At 35.0% G+C, this 16,557-nt stretch overlaps 1 protein-coding gene across 3 annotated transcripts; it reads right to left on the bottom strand.

Moving 5' to 3' along the window:
- Window positions 6,139-10,156, bottom strand: LOC107614432 (tricin synthase 1). Of its 3 annotated transcripts, none has more exons than XM_016316643.2 (9): window positions 9,365-10,156; window positions 9,183-9,236; window positions 8,430-8,513; window positions 7,507-7,632; window positions 7,328-7,395; window positions 7,122-7,191; window positions 6,967-7,032; window positions 6,804-6,881; window positions 6,139-6,546 (listed from the first exon to the last, which is right to left on the bottom strand). In XM_016316643.2, the coding sequence occupies exons 1-9, from the start codon at window positions 9,710-9,712 to the stop codon at window positions 6,505-6,507; spliced, it is 936 nt and encodes a 311-aa protein (XP_016172129.1). In that variant the 5' UTR covers window positions 9,713-10,156; the 3' UTR covers window positions 6,139-6,504. The 3 variants fall into 3 exon arrangements, with proteins under 3 accessions (XP_016172129.1, XP_020965122.1, XP_016172130.1); XM_021109463.1 differs by having other exon boundaries at window positions 10,004-10,153; XM_016316644.2 differs by lacking the exon at window positions 8,430-8,513.

The following is a 16,557-nucleotide window of genomic DNA, read 5'->3' as shown; positions in this document are numbered from 1 at the left end:
AAATAGACAGATTGCTGTTTGTCCTTATCTTCTCTGATCAAGGATGAAACTATACCTCGGCTCGTCAGTGCTAGGTAGAGGACAAGTTTTTCTCCTACTAATGGTTGGGTAAGTAGGAGAGGTTGTCCCAGGAAGACTTTAAAGTCTTGAAAGGCTTGTTCACATTCTAGGGTCCACTCAAACTGCTTCCCCTTTCGGAGAATTGAGTACAAGGGCAGTGATTTTAGCGCTGACTCTACTAGGAATCTGGATAGAGCTGCCAACCTTCTATTTAGTTGTTGAACTTCTTTGAGATAGGCCGGGCTCTTCATGTCGAGTATAGCTTTGCATTTGTCCAGGTTTGTTTCTATGCCCCTCTGAGTTAGCATGAAGCCTAATCTCATGCGAAGGTGCATTTTGAGAGATTTAGCCTCATCTCATGCTTTCTTATGATAGAAAATACCTCAAAAAAATTGGACAAAAGTGCCAAGTCGACCTTGATTTTAACAATCATGTCGTCCACATATATCTCCATAAGTTTTCCTAAGCGGTGGATAAACACCTTGTTCATCATTCTCTGGTATGTGACTCTAGCATTCTTTAATCCAAAAGGCATTACTACTTAGCAATAGTTAGCTTTTGGAGTTATGAATGAGGTCTTCTCTTGGTCCGGCTTATGCATCGGGATTTGGTTGTATCCCAAGTAGGCGTCCATGAAGGACATGTGCCGGAGGCTGAGTCAACCAGGGCATCAATGCTGGAAAGAAGGTATGGATCTTTGGGACAAGCCTTATTGAGGTCGGTATAATCGACACACATCCTCCACTTTTCATTTTCTTTCTTTACCTAAACTATGTTGGCCAGCTACAATAGATACTTTACTTCTCTTATGAATCCTGCCTCTAGTAAAGCTTGAACTTGTTCCTCCATAACCTGTGTCCTTTTGGGCCCAAGCTTTCGACGCTTTTGCTAAATAGATCTGGAACCCGGGTAGATGGCAAGTTTGTGGGACATCAAGTTGGGATCTATACTAGGCATGTCGAAGGCTTTCCAAGCAAAGAGGTCGGTATTTCTTCTTAAGAGGTTAATGAGCTGCTCTTTCAGTCCTCCTTCCAAGTTAGCCCCTATATTTGTTATTTTTTTAGAGTGATCTCCAATTTGTACTTTTTTTACCTTCCCTTCAGGTTGGGGACGTAGTTCTTCCCGAGTTTGAACACCACCAAGCTCGATAATGTTGACCTCTTTTCTCCTAGGACTGCCTTTTAAATTAAGACTTTCATTGTAGCATTTGCGTGCTTGTTTTCGATCTCCCTTTATGGTGGCGATCCCTTCTGTTGTCGAAAACTTCATACATATATAGGGTGTAGAGACTACAACTGCAACTCGGTTCAAGGTTGTCCGACCTATTAAGGTGTTGTTTGCCGAAGTGACGTCAACTACAATGTAGTCAATGCTCAATGTCTTTGACTTTGTGCCCTTTCCAATAGTGGTGTATAGAGATATATATCCAAGAGGTCAGATCGATGTATCCCCCAGTCCGAAGAGGTTGTCTGGGTATGCCTTTAGATCCTTTTCTTCAATCTGAGCTTGTCAAAAGCGGGTTTAAACAGTATATCCGTCGAGCTACCTTGATCTATTAGTGTTTTATGGAGGTTTGTGTTAGTGAGGATCATAGTTATCACCACGGAGTCATCATGGCCGGGCGTTACCTCTTGAGCATCTTCTTTAGAGAACGAGATTGTTGGCAAGTTGGGAGATCTACTATCTTTCCTGACTTGGTATACTTATTTGAGATGCCTTTTTCTTGATGACTTTGATATTCCTCCTCCAGCAAATCCCCCATTTATCATGTGTATGTGTCACTCGGGAGTTTGAGGTGGATGTTCTTGTTGTCCTCCTTCTTCATATCTCTTTCTCTTCCTTTGATCATTCGAACCATCTGCTAAGTATCTGTCTAGTTGATGAGCGGATATTTTATACGCTTTTTGGCATCATTTTCATATAATTTTTATTATGTTTTGTTTAAGTTTTATTATATTTTCATAGGCTTTAGTGTAAAATTCATATTTTTGGATTTTACTTTGAGTTTGTGTGTTTTATGATGATTTCAGGTATTTTCTGGCTGAAATTGAGGAGATTGAGCAGAAGTCTGATTCAGAGACAGAAAAAAGACTACAGATGCTGTCAGGATCTGACCTCCATGCACTCAAAGGAGCATTTCTGGAGCTACAGAAGTCTAAATAGCGCGCTCTCAACGGATATGGAAAGCTAACATTCAGGGCTTTCCAGAAATATATAATAGTATATACTTTGCTCTGGAAATGAAGGCCCAAAACTGGCGTTCAATGCCAGCCACCTACCTTATTCCTGGCGTTGGACGCCCAAAAGGGAGCAGCTGGCGTCTAACGCCCAAAAGGGAGTCCCTTAAGGAGTCCTAGCATGTGGAGACACTCAAGCTCAGCCAAAACACTCATCAAGTGGGTCCGAAAAGTGGATTTTCGCATTACAAGACTAGTTTATCTTATTTTTGTAATTCTTAGTTAGCAGATTAGTATATATAGACAAGAGTTCACCCTTGTTAAAAAACTCTTGCCCATTCGAACCTTTTACTTTTATTTTATGTACATCATCAGTCACTAACCTCCTAAGATTAAGGTTAGGAGCTCTGCTGATTCTTATAAATTAATAATATCACTAGTCTGCTTCAGCCTATGCTTGATTCTATTCTAAGATGTATCTTCGTACTTCATCCTTATGAATCAGATGACCCGTGACAATCATCCTCATTCTACATGGCTTTTTGCGAGTCCTCGATGGGATAGTACTGAACCACAAGCTTGATTATACATCTCTTAGATAGCTAATCCACGGCTTCGTTGGGGACTTCTCGAGATATCAGTTTAGTCGAGGTGCAGGGCGATTAGGGCCATTGTGGTATAGGCTAGAATCCAAAGAAGCAGCATTCTCTGATCCGAAAGATCCGACCTTGTCTTTGGCACTTTGAGTAGGATCACCAAGGGAATGGACTGCTAGAGCTTCACCCCCGTTCAGATTGGATGACTGCTGATCCGGTGTTTGATCTGAAGCAGAGGAGATTAATGACTACTGACCCAGCGTTAATCATATACAGCCTGCCATGGAATGAATCCATCAGAAGTTGGAGTAGATGGTGAGAAAAGTTGATCCAAAAGGAAGAAGCATTTCCGAAGCCTCAACCGTTCTCATACCACAGATTTCACACCTATCTAGTAACGTTTTATTTATTTATCTGTTTTATGCGTTTTCTCGTGACAACTATCTTTTCTATCCGCCTGACTAAGTTCTGCAAGGTATCCACTGCTTGCTCAAACTAACAATCTCCATAGGATTGACCCTCACTCACCTGAGGTATTACTTGGACAACCTGATATACTTCCCGGTTTATCTGTGCGAAATGTGCGGAGCCAGTTTCGTGCACCACTAGTCGACCTTCTCTGACCAATTTTTCTATGACATTCTTTAAGTCATAATAATCCTTAGTTGAATGCCCATAGAGTTTGTGGTACTTACAGTATTCTGTCATACTTTCTGCTTTTTTGTGCTTAATCGGATGAGGAGGTGGAAGCTTCTCTATATGACATATCTCTCTGTAAATATCTACACGAGAAATCCGAAGGAGAGTATAGTTGTGATACCTTCGAGGTTTCTCCGGGATATATTCTTCCTTATTCTTAGCTTCTTTCTCTTTTTCCCGAGGTGGATAGGGGAGGCTAGATCTCGGGAGTGGCTCTCTTAGTCGGGAATTCTCCTCCATGTTGATGTATTTTTCTACCTGCTCTTGTACTTTGTACAAGAAGGCCGGGTGTTGCTTGGATATGAATTGAGAGAATGACCCTTCTTTAAGGCCATTAACTAATCTCATTATTACTACTTCAGTGGGTGGGTTTGTATTTCCAAGCATGCTTTATTGAATCTTTCCATATAATCTCGAAGCGTCTTACCGACTTCTTGTTTAACTCCTAACAGGCTTGGGCGTGCTTTACCTTATCCTTCTGATTGGAGAATCTAGTAAGAAACTTTCTTGCCAGATCCTCAAAATAAGTTACCGATCTGGGCGGTAAGTTATTGAACCACTTTATTGCAACTTTAGTCAAAGTTGTCAGGAATGCTTTACAACGAGTAGCGTCAGAGGCGTCAGTTAGGTACATCCGACTTTTGAAGTTGCTGAGATGGTGTCTCGGGTCGGTCGTTCCATCGTAGAGATCCATGTCGAGGGTTTTGAAATTCCTTGAAACTTTGACCCGCATGATTTCTTCTACAAATGGATCTTCTCCTCCTTGTGGGCTTTCTTCCCGATCTGTTCGGTTACTTCATCTTCGGAGATCAGCTTCCAATCTTAAGAGTTTTTTTTCCAGCTCCCTTCGTCGTCGTACTTCCCTTTGCAGTTTCCATTCTGCTTTTCGTTGACACTCAGCTTCTAGCTCAAGCTATTTTAGTCATCCACGGTGACCATGGACTAGACCTAGTATCTCTGTTGGATGGGGAGGTTCTTCATTTGCTGGTGGGTGCACCTCTGATTGAATCCGTCTTGGCTGAGGATTTCCCAATGTCCATTCTCCATGGAAAACGTGCGTTCTTTCCTATGGTGGAAGTATTGCAAGTGTGAGAACGTCACGGTGAGGCTCTGGTTCTGAGTCAGATGCCGTGTGACCGTCTTTGTAGTGATCGTCCGCCATTGTCAAGGGTTGAATTGCAGGTCCCCAGCAACAGTGCCAATATTTTGAGGGTTATCTGAAACATTGATTTGGGCCTGGACGTGAGGTCCAGACTCCTTGTGGGGCAGCATCCGACTTGTTCTCGTGCCAAGGTGCCGCCGTTCGAGTTTCTCGTGAGGAGGCGCGGGGTGGTACCTGCAAGAGACTCTGATACTTAAGTTAGCAAGGACTTTAGGTAGATTTTTAGTAGATTAGAACGTGAATATATCTGAGGAGTGTCAGTTTATGTATAGTAGAGCTAATAACCACCTTTGTTGAAGTAGTTCCATCTTCATTGATGGATAACCATTCCTTTATCTGGAGAGTTTGTTAGGATCTATCTTTAAAGGAAGATAGAGATAGTTAGAGAGATTTGTGGAAGCAGTACTTGGGCAAGTAAAGCTAGGCTCCTTTGCGGTTCTGACCTCTTTAAAGAGGTCGGGCATATGGTAGAGGCCTCCCCCTTATATTAGGCCTTTTATCCTTATTGGGCCTAACTTTTATGTTTTGCGACAGAATATGAACAATATCTTTTTTAAATATATTTAGTCAATGTCTAATTAGACATATCAGATGTCCTGTATGGTGTTAATCAATGTTTTCACGTTATCTGTCGTTAATAAAAACTGTTAATAGAATAACAAAAAGACAAATATGATTAATTTATAGTTTTCAAAAAATTAATTTAATTAATAAAATTTTTTAAAAATAAATTTAAAAAACGATCTATTTTTCGAAAATTAATTTGACCATTAACCTAGTTTTTTAATCTATACCAGACCAATTAAAAGATCGATTTCTATTTAACTCAGTTACAGCTGCCAATTCGGTCCGAATGTCCGATTATTAGATCCATAATAAATATCAGACTTCTGAATCGGCGTAACTCACTCCTGTTCACATATTGCATTACTCACCATATGAGCAGAGTCCTAAACACCTACTGCATTGCTCACCAGTCACCATACCAGTAGTGTAGTCATCATGTGATGAAAATTTTTATTTAGCAATGTCTAGTACTCTTTCAATCATGCAAAGATAGTAGTTTAGAATGACCAAAAGGTTAATAATATAAAAGAGAACGACTTAAAATAAAAAACATTTAAAGGGTTTAAGATTTAGGATTTAAAAGAACTTTTTTAAATGTATAACTTGTTTACTTTGTTTAGTATAAGTATTGTCCCTTATACTTCTCTAAAATTATATATTTAAGGTACGAAGATTAATCTTTACTATCTAACTTGCCTAACACCACAGTCAATCCTAAGGGAATGTTGGTTATGGATGAAAATAGGGTAGAAATTTTTATGAATCAACTCTATATAAATTTATTCATCATTATCCTCCATGAAAATATTTGACCCATTTTTTCACCCACCGAGCTAACCAAACATACCGTTATAGCCTTATGCCCTTATGGGTAGAATTTTCTATCAATTTAACACTCATTCTCGGTTCCATTGTGAATAAGTTTCTCTTCAATCTACAATCCATGTGATTCCAAGGGTAGTAACTAACTGAATTCCATGCTATTAAGAAGTTAGTGTAAAAAGCTACAACATTTTGGGGGTAAAAGCAATGAAGAAATTACATGCATTCATATCTCTCCATTCGCTATGGAGCCAAAATGGTTCTTCAGATCCTTCACAAATGAGCCTTAGCAGAATAGACCTTGCCACATCTCCATTTCTATGAAAATCAATTGATTTTTGTTTGAATCAAGTATTTGCTTTCCGCCGAAGCATCAACCCAAAATTGCACAGAATATATCAATAAATCGATGAAAACTGGGTCATCTTTTTCTGCATATTGTCATCCCATCTCCAATAGATACCTTAAATCTCAAAAAGAGTTAATGGACTATAAATCAAATTCAAAGAAGGTGGCTACTTCCATGAAGACGTCTTCATATAAAGATGGTATTGTGAACCGTTAGATAGTTTGACATGTTTGATTGAATAGTTTTATTGAACCATCTAATGGTTTATAATACCATCTTCACACGAAGATGTCTTCATGGAAGTAACCACTTTTAATGAATCACTATGAAAGTGCATCAGTGATGGAAGAAAATAATTGCTATGAACCTACCATACTGATGCTTACACGCTTGTCTTCCATTAACTTTCGATTGAAATTTCTAATGCTGATAGTTTTTGGGTCATTTACCTGCGGACATAACATCAGAAGTGTAGTTTATTCAATTCGGAAGAATAAACAAATGAATAAATAAACTGAAGAATCAATTGTTTACCAGTGGATCAGCAACTTTCCCATGCCAAAGAACATTATCAATTACTATAAGACCTCCAACCCTCACCTGCAAAAGCAAAATTAAACAGTGCAGTTTAAGAATAATCTTGTAAAAATCATTGGACATAATAGGCTCAGAACGTTATCTGTTCTTACCAGTTGCAGTAGCAGTTCAAAATATTTCTCAGTCATCCTTTTCTCAGCATCAATAAATGCAAAATCATAACTGCGAGAAAAGGAAAATAGCTCTTAAATTCAACTTAGCTGGTTCTCTCACAATGCACACATCATATAGCAGAATCCTTAGACAACAATAGAATTTTAAAGAGAATAAAAATCCACATGATATCAAATTCACTTACCTGCCTGATTCACCGTTCAATATTAAAGATTCTAGGGAATCCACTGCAAGTCCAAGTCTTACATCCACCTAGAATCCATTATGATAAAACTCAACAAACAGAGGCAGTTACAATGTAGAAAGATACCTCAAATTAAAGATAAATGGCATCAACTAGAAACTTTCAAGTGTTGCATAGACCTTATGTGAAACACCAGCTAGGTGATAGTACTTCTTGGCAATATCAAGAGATTTGGCATCTCTTTCACATGCAACCAAACGACCTGATTCTTGCAAGATTAATGCTATGGCCAGTGATGAGTAGCCCTGTGTCAAATTGACAATATAATGCCACGATTCATGGAAGAGTACCAGCTTAAAAGCATCATTGCATTGCAATGAAACACACGTATTCAATTTACACAAAATAAAGTAGGTTAAAGATTTAAGACTTCAACGAAATTCTTAATTTCATATTATCCCATCTCTTCCTTGATATATCTCAAAATCTTGTTATGCAAGGAGAAAAAAATTGGGGACAACTCTTGTTCACTAAGCAATCTAACTAGGAATGTGTGACCTAAAGGAGGATACTTAGCCCTACATATCAAAAGTTTGAATACTTCTCAGGACTGTATGACTGAACTATATGTAATGTTGATTCAACATTTTTAGGCATTTGACTCATGCTGCGCCTGTGCCATAGAGGTTACATCATGAGTCATGAATGCTAAAATGACCAGTCACCACTCGTGATAACCACAGAAGGTTGCTAAACATAATGACTGCTCATTTAAATGTGTAAAAGTGTCCTCAGTTTAATATCTATTATCTGTTTTTTGTAGGTCACAAAGGATCTCCTTTGTACGAAAATTCACCCAAGTATATGCAATTCATTTAATTGTTTTTTATAAAAAAAAAATTCTCAATCTTAATATGTCATCAACTACTGCATCTGTTTAATTCATCTGCATGAAGATAACCCAAAACCCGAAACAAGTGCAACATTCAAAAAAAAAAAGACACACCATTAGAAAACCAGTTCAACCAAGTGTAGTAAGAAATACAATGGAATCATGCAATATGAACATGAATAAACCTAGTTTAGACTGTCTAGGACATACAGTATAAACACCGACTTCAATGCACCGTTCGGCTCCAAGAGTCTGCACAAGCATTGCAAGTAATTGTGCCTGATCAGGAGATACCTATTAAGAAGAAGAAGAAACAAATTGTCAAATTTCATTTCATGGCAGATAAGTGAAACTACTATGCATTCCACCCACCACAGTTTCTTTGTTTCCTCAATAAAATTTCATAATTCCAAACTTGACCCTTGAGAAGAGCATACTGGTACTAATAAGTTAACTAACAACCAAAGATCAGCATCTGCCCACACAGAAGAAGCTCCATGATTTTTTATATTACCAATATGAAAATCTATCATGTTCATTGAAAAGGATATGAAAATAGCTAACCAGTAAAAAAACGTAATTTCATCTCATCAATTACAAATTGATAACCTTGCAGTAGTCAAGTAAAAATAATGCTTTGTTTGCACCCTCATTATTACAAGCACATCAACATGTTAAGGACTAAGCCCAATAATTCAATTCAAAATAACTAGTTCCCTAATGGAGGAGCTTTGCAGGGCAATCAGTTAGAAGAAATTTCGATTACTAGTTATCTATCGTAGAGAAAATCAATAATAAATAGTATTGTTATGCTACCCCACTAAATACTACTGACATAAAACCAAAAGTACAATCCTCGCTTGCATGGGGCATACACAATGTATAAGCAAGACATTGATATTAGCAATTCTATTAATTAACTGTGCAAGTCTATTTCCATAAAAATGAATTGATTGGAATGACCTGCATCTGACTTCCACGCATAGAGGCTGTCTCCTCGCGCAGTTGCCTTAAAATCTGAAACACAACCTCTTTACAATAAGCACAAAGGGGAACTCAACAACTGATATCACACATGCGCGCGTCAAGTGTATATCTTTCTCAGTGTTAAACAATCAATGCGGGCAAATGGTTGTGTTCCTCACCTCAGGTTCTCTAACATTTTTTAGCACATAGTCATACAAGCGCGGAGTGAGACTAACAACCTGCTTGTTGCCATAACTTCCGTCACCGGCAATTACAAAGTCACTGGTGGTGGAGCAGCTTCTAACAAGCCTTTTCCCTTGGTAGTTGCATCTACTACTACTACTAATACTAACTCCAATACAACTGCCACTGCAGCTCCACCTTTTCGGGGTGCAATGGATTGCTCTATTGGTGACAGAACAAGATGCAGAAAAGGAATGAGATCTTGCTAATGCTCCAGCAAGCCTCAGTTTACAAGATACAGCCTCATGTGGCAACATTGATACGTGATGAAGCATCAAACTCATGCTCCTATTTGCTATAAGATACAACCTAGTGGAATGGTATAGTAGCAACCTATTTTCCTAAAGAGCTCTTTTTCCCTGTGGGGCAATTCTACAAACAGGTGGTTGGCACTAAAATTAGACTAGCAGAGGTTACTAATTTATCATGTAACTATAGCTGAAGGTTAAGCTTGACCTGGATCTTATATGGAAGCGGTTCATACTTTAGCGGAACATCAGTGTTCTCATATTCTCAACCAATCAGATTTATAATAAACAATAAATGTGATTTGGAGTTAAGAAATTATATTGTACATATCAAGGTTGGGAGGAACACAGATGACTTGTAAGTTGCAACTTGGTTCAGCCTCTATTCAACTTTGGGATTTGTGGAGTGTCTTGTTTGTGCAGCTAACAAGCTTTGAGGTAGGGTGTTCCTGGATCAGATCTTATATGCATATGCGCAGTCCGAATCTGATCTATAGGGCTATCGAATTTGATCTGCATATCAACACTATTAGATTGTGGATTTTATGTAGTTATTCGTATATCTAATTTGCATATTCGTAGATCTGTAGAAATAAATAAATAAATAAATGGGCAATTTACATAAATAAATTGTTTGTCCTCTAAATTTACGCAATTGCATTCTTTTAAACATAAAGACGTAAATACATTGTTTCATATATCTATAGAAACCGTTACTGACAGTAGTAGTTTACCAAAACACATAATCCGCTATAGCCAGCTGCGGATTACATGCAAATGGGAGAATACAGAAATCGCTAGAGGTTGTAGCAGTTTCTGTTTATTGATGCTTGACCATAAGCCGCTACTACGAGTAGCGGTTTATGGTTTATGTGTGTGGGGAAGTGTGCATAAACCGCTGGAGGTAATAACGGTTTACGTTAAACAAGATATTTGCTGTTTTTTGTAGCATTTCGGTGTCAATTTATATGTTATGATTTTTTCATATCTTGTCTTTATATACATGGACATGTCGAGTACTCTTGGCAAGATCGAATTTTGATAATAATCTTATATGGTATTTTATTTGTATTTCTTGCTTGTGAACTAGAGTTTTGGCTTTATTTTATTTTGTCAGGAAGAATGCTGGCTTTGATTTAGTTTAGTGTGTACCGGAATGTGATTTTAGAAAATCTCTTATATGTTTAGATGTTATTTTATTAGCTCAACTTATTTTATTTTGTTGAGTTTTTTTAATTTTATTCTATATTTGTGATTGAATAACTTAACTAAAGATTAAAAAAAAATTTTGCTCACGTTAGTGAAAATAAAAATTTTTTTACTTTACTTACAATTTTTACTTCCTAACGTTCAATTTCTATTTTATTCTTTTATATATATAAAAGAAACTGTGTAGTAATTTTGGCAAAAATGTCTATAAATTTTTTTTAATCTTTAGTTAAGTTATTCAATCACAAACACGGAATAAAATTAAAAAAACTCAACAAAACAAAATAAGTTGAGCTAATAAAATAACATCTAAATATATAAGAGATTTTCTAAAATCACATTCCGGTACACACTAAATCAAAGCCATGCATTCTCCCTGACCAAACAAAATAAAGTCAAAACTCTAGTTCACAAGCAAAAAATACAAATAAAACACCATATAAGATTATCAAAATTCGATCATGCTAAGACTACTCCACATGCCCATGTATATGAAAACAAGGTATGAAAAATCATAACATATAAGTTGACACCGAAATAGTAATATCTTGTTCAACCTAAACGCTACTACCTCCAGCAGTTTATGCACACTTCCCCCACACACATAAATCGCTACTGCCAGTAGCGATTTATGGCCAAGCATCAATAAACAGAAACCGCGACAGCCTCTACCGGTTTCTGTGTTCCCCCATTTGCATGTAATCCGCGGCTGGCTATAGCGGATTATGTGTTTCCGTAAACCGCTACTGCTAGTAGCGATTTCTATAGATATATGAAACAATGTATTTCCGCTTCATGTTTAAAAGAATGCAATTGCATAAATTTGAAGGGCAAACAATTTATTTATGTAAATTGTCCTAAATAAATATTTTTTTTATGTTTTATTTCAACTAATAATTATCATGTATCTTGTTTTATTTTATTTTAATTATTTAAGAAAAATATGTTTAATATTATTTTAAGAGTAAACATATTTAAAAGAATAGAAAAAATAAAGACAAACAGAACACCCAGTTAGGAAGTGGATGAGATGGAAGATGGACAAAGGGTGAAAGGCAGAGAAAAACCTAAGAAGACTATCCATGAAGTGGTCAAACGAGATCTACATATAAATGGTCTCTCTATAGATTCAATGACATCGTTTGATTCATGTAGCCGACCCCATCTAGTGAGACAAGGCTTTGTTGTTGTTGTTGTAGAAAAAATGAATTTTATTGATATTTTTTTAATAAAAATAAGCTTTTAAAAATATACAATTTTTTAACAAATAATTTATTAATAAAATAATGAATAAATAAATATTAAAGTAAAAAAATTTAAAACAAAAGCCAACTAGTTTGTCAATATTTTTAAATTTTTATGTATTTTTTTAATTAGCAATATTTTCATAATTGATTGTAGATTTAAAAAATTATTTTCATAATAAAATTATTTTTTTGAACGAGAAAATGAAGGTAAAAAATAAGAAAATTTAATAAATACATGTTAATTCGGAGAGTAGGTATTCACTACTAAATAAAATAAAATAAAAAAACTCAATAAATACATATTTTAATTTTAATTAGAGCTCTATTTTCTTTTAATTACCTTGTCTATATATTCAAAAATACAAAAATTAAGCCTAAAATAAAAAATCAAAAGGGTCATATCAAATAAAAATATTAAAAAAAATCACCTTTTTAAGAGATGTAGGTATAAATTAGAGACAAATAATAGATAGGTTTAATTACTTTGTTGGTCCCTATAGTTTCACGAAATTTTCAATTAGGTCCCTATACTTTTTTTCCTTTTAATTGGGTCCCTGTACCAATTTTTTTTTCAATTAGGTCCCTAATGTGACCAAACAATTAAATTTAACAGAATATTCCATTCCTAAATTAAAAATTCTCTAACTTTTTTCTAAATCCCTAATTCTCTCTCACTTTTATTTTCTGAAATACCAAAATAACCCTCCCACACTTAGGGAAAAAAACCTAGCTAGCCCTCTGTGGAGATCGCGTTCAGTGTCATCTCCTGCGTCGGTCCATCGTCTTCATCCATCTGTGGTGTCGTCTACAGCAGACGTTTGGTGGTCGGCCGTCCGTCGCCTCCTTCTCTCTGCGTTGGTCTGTTCTGCGTTATTCTATTTGGAGGTCTTCTGCGCTGTTTTCCCATCCAAATCATCGCCGTCCCTCCCAGTGCTTTGCCTCGCCTGACGTCGCTGCGCCGCACCACACCGCGCTGAGTCTCGCCGCGCCTGACCTCCCGTCTGGTCTCTCTTTCCCGCGCTGCACCTCTCCTCTATCTCCCTGTACTTGATCTGTCACAAAATAGGTAACATATAACATTTAATTTTTTTTTCAGTTTTTAAAACTCGATGTAACATGTTTATGCTAATTTTAATTTTCAAAAAAATGGCATTGTTGAGTACCTAATTTTTGAATTGATTTCTGCATTGTTTTGATATAGTAATTTAGGATTTACAATATGAATATTTATGTACAGAAATTTTGTTAATTGGTGAATTGACATATAAATTAATTTTCTGCTAATGATGAGTTTTGTTTATTGTTGATTGTTGATTGTTGATTGTTGATTGTTGTTGCTGTGATGATACTGCTTTATTAGGACTCTGTTTCTCTTTTTTAATGTAGTGATGGGGGATTCAAATTTTATCATCATGGTGGCAAGTTTAAGGTATTTTTATTGAATTTGGGTTTCAAGAGCCTGCAGAATATGATATCTACAAGTGTGGTGGATGTGGCACAACTCTTAAAGGTGAAAACTCTAATAATTTTTATACTACTGTACTCTTTAAAGTTTTATTCTGTTTGGAAAACCTTGGATGGAGATGAGCACAAAGAGATGGGGACTACTACAAGATATGGTCATCAACATCGGATGAGAACAAAGAGAGATGAGCTTCTATGAAGAATGACTTTCCATTGAAGCAGTTCCCAATCTCACTATGAAAGAAACAAAATGTCAAATCAATTGCACGATGACCTCTATCACAATTTCAGGTTTCTTTCGCCTGACTCGTATGAGAACACCAACCAGGAAAAGATGAAGCTGTTAAGAATGATCCACAACTTACAGAATCAGCTCAATAGAACTCACCGTGTGAGTAGGGAAACAAAAAATGGAAGACTATCCACATGAGTCTGTTATAAGGTAACAAGTAGTGTGCACCATATTTATCATTCTTGTCTAGAATGCTATCCTACAAAGCGGCATTTCCCAGCAAATTTGCCTCCGCGTGCTCTTTACCATCATGAAGAGTTATTCAAGTCTTATCCAGGCCTAGATAGCTACTCTCCTTGGCACTCTTATTCTTCTAGTCTGTAGTGGTCCACTACCTCTAGACTCCTAGTGTATGGAAGTGAAACAAAATCTGACACTCACAAGCATAGGGCTGACAAGTTAAGGAGATATTTAAGGGAGAAAGAACACATGACCAAGTGGAAATATTGGCCAGTAGTTGGTGGAGCTCCTTTTTCACATAATGCAAGATTTGTTCTATTATGTTTTAATTGAGAGTAATATGTTGGTTGCAGGTGTTCTCTTTGCTGGAGACTTAGGAAGAGAATGTCCTTTTGGAACATAAGTATGGAATCTAAGTCAAACTTCTATCTTTATGAGGGCCTAAAAGTTTGATTCAGCTTTGTACAAAAGCATGCATGAAGCACCTTGCTATAGTGAAGAATCTTTAAGTCAATTTTTCAGTTGGAATGTTATGTTCATGAATTATTTTTACCATGTTTTAGTCTAGATTGTGGATCATAAATTTAATGTATTTAGGAATTTTCAATATGTTAAATTCTATATTTCTATGTAGACATTGTAAATGTTGTGGTATTTATTTGAAAAATTAATCTATGCTCAATTCCTTCTATATTTTGTGGAAATATAATTATTTATGAAAATTTAGTTTTAATAGTGATTAATCTGAAATTAGTAAAAATCTATAATTATAAAATTAGGAACAATGACCGAGTTAGTGACCGATTTAGATTTTTAGTTCAGAAATTAGCGGCTAAAGGGTTCAGCGACCGATTTTCAAGAGAAATCAATCACTAAATCGGTCGCTATTTCGGTAATTTCTTGTAGTGTGAATAGGGATTATAGGAATATCCTTCATTGAATATTTATAGTTTTACTAAATTTTCAATTAGGTCCCTATACTTTTTTTCTTTTCAATTAGGTCCCTAAGGATATACAAGTAATTTCACAAGTCAGTAACATTTTTTTGACGTTTAACGTTAATAGGGACTAAATTGAAAAAAAATTAACGTATAAGGACCCAATTAAAAGGAAAAAAAAGTATAGAGACCTAATTGAAAATTTCGTGAAACTATAGGGACCAATAGAGTAATTAAACCTAATAGATATCCTAACAATAAAACTTATAGAGAAAGGAGGAAAAGACGAGTAAAGTATACTAGATAAATATAGCGTGAAAAAAAAAAACACATAAAAAAGCGAGTAGGAGAGATTCTAACCTTTGTCCCAAAACCAAAAACACCGTATTTTGGTTTGAAAACGTTTTCAAAAGTTAAAACTGAAAAGACTAACAACATGTCTGTTTTTTTGAATCGTTAAAAATATTTTTAAAATATTTAATCAATCATATTTTCATGCCTTATTTTTATTTTCATCAAAAATGAAAACGAAAACGCTTAAACCAATTAGCCACTAATATTTTATTGATATTTTTTAATAAAATAAAATTTTTAAAATATTTATATGTTTTACAGATATCCACAAATATGCGGATCAGATCTAAGCTTAAAAATTGCGAATATTGTATTCATTCCAATCAGATGATTTTAGTGCGGATCAGATTGAAATTTCGGCCATATCTAATCTGCGTTCACCCATACTTTAATGTATTTTGTATGTATATAAAATATTAGAACAATCAATAATATCCAATGAAAAATAATTTTTACATAAAAAATGAATGGATATAAATTTAACAATTAAATCTAGATAAATAATTAGGATTAAATTTTGAAATCAAATTCACTCATGTGCATCTTCTTCATGTGTTTCTTTTTCAAATTAAAACTATTAAACTGTTGTCATTAAATCAAAAGTCTATTTTTTGTGATAAAAGTTTCTTACATTAATACCTAAAAAAGATAATAAGAATATTGATCAAATTGTCCTAATCTATTATATCTATTTCTATTTTTCTTATTTATTATATAATACTAAATTTTTAAATAAAATTCATATAGAAATGAGTAGTTTTTTTTTGAAGTATCTAAATTTTAGAAAAAGTATTTAAATAAAAATGAAAATATATTTGTAGAAGAAATTTTTTAATATAATATTATCTTTTAGTATGAAAAATAATTGGTTATACAATTTTAGTGTGATTGAATTAGAAGCAAACTAAAGATCTTACAGAGATTATGAACTATATGAACACTATAAAATTAAAAATTAAGATTAGAATTGACGTGGTATTAGCTGAAGAAGTAGAAAGAGGTGGTGTTAATAATGAACATTATGTAAAAAATTAAAAATAAACTAAAAGGATATTTTAATATTTTAAAACTAAATTTAAATTTTCACTTTCTTGTACAATCAAATAATATAAATTAATTTCATGATATTTTTTAATCTCTTTTAAATTAACCTTCAAAAGGTTATTATGTTCATTGAAAATTAACAATTTCTAATAT

Source organism: Arachis ipaensis, chromosome B08 (assembly GCF_000816755.2).
Source record: "Arachis ipaensis cultivar K30076 chromosome B08, Araip1.1, whole genome shotgun sequence".
NCBI lineage: Eukaryota > Viridiplantae > Streptophyta > Magnoliopsida > Fabales > Fabaceae > Arachis > Arachis ipaensis.
This window is presented reverse-complemented; position numbering and strand designations above follow the sequence as displayed.

Coding starts and splice junctions, on each gene's coding strand:
- LOC107614432 (XM_016316643.2), bottom strand. CDS start 9,712: ATGAGTTTGATGCTTCATCACGTATCAATGTTGCCACATGAGGCTGTA. Junction 7,633..8,429: donor TTGAAGTCGGTGTTTATACT/GTATGTCCTAGA, acceptor AATTTGACACAG/GGCTACTCATCACTGGCCAT. Junction 6,882..6,966: donor GGAAAGTTGCTGATCCACTG/GTAAACAATTGA, acceptor TTATGTCCGCAG/GTAAATGACCCAAAAACTAT.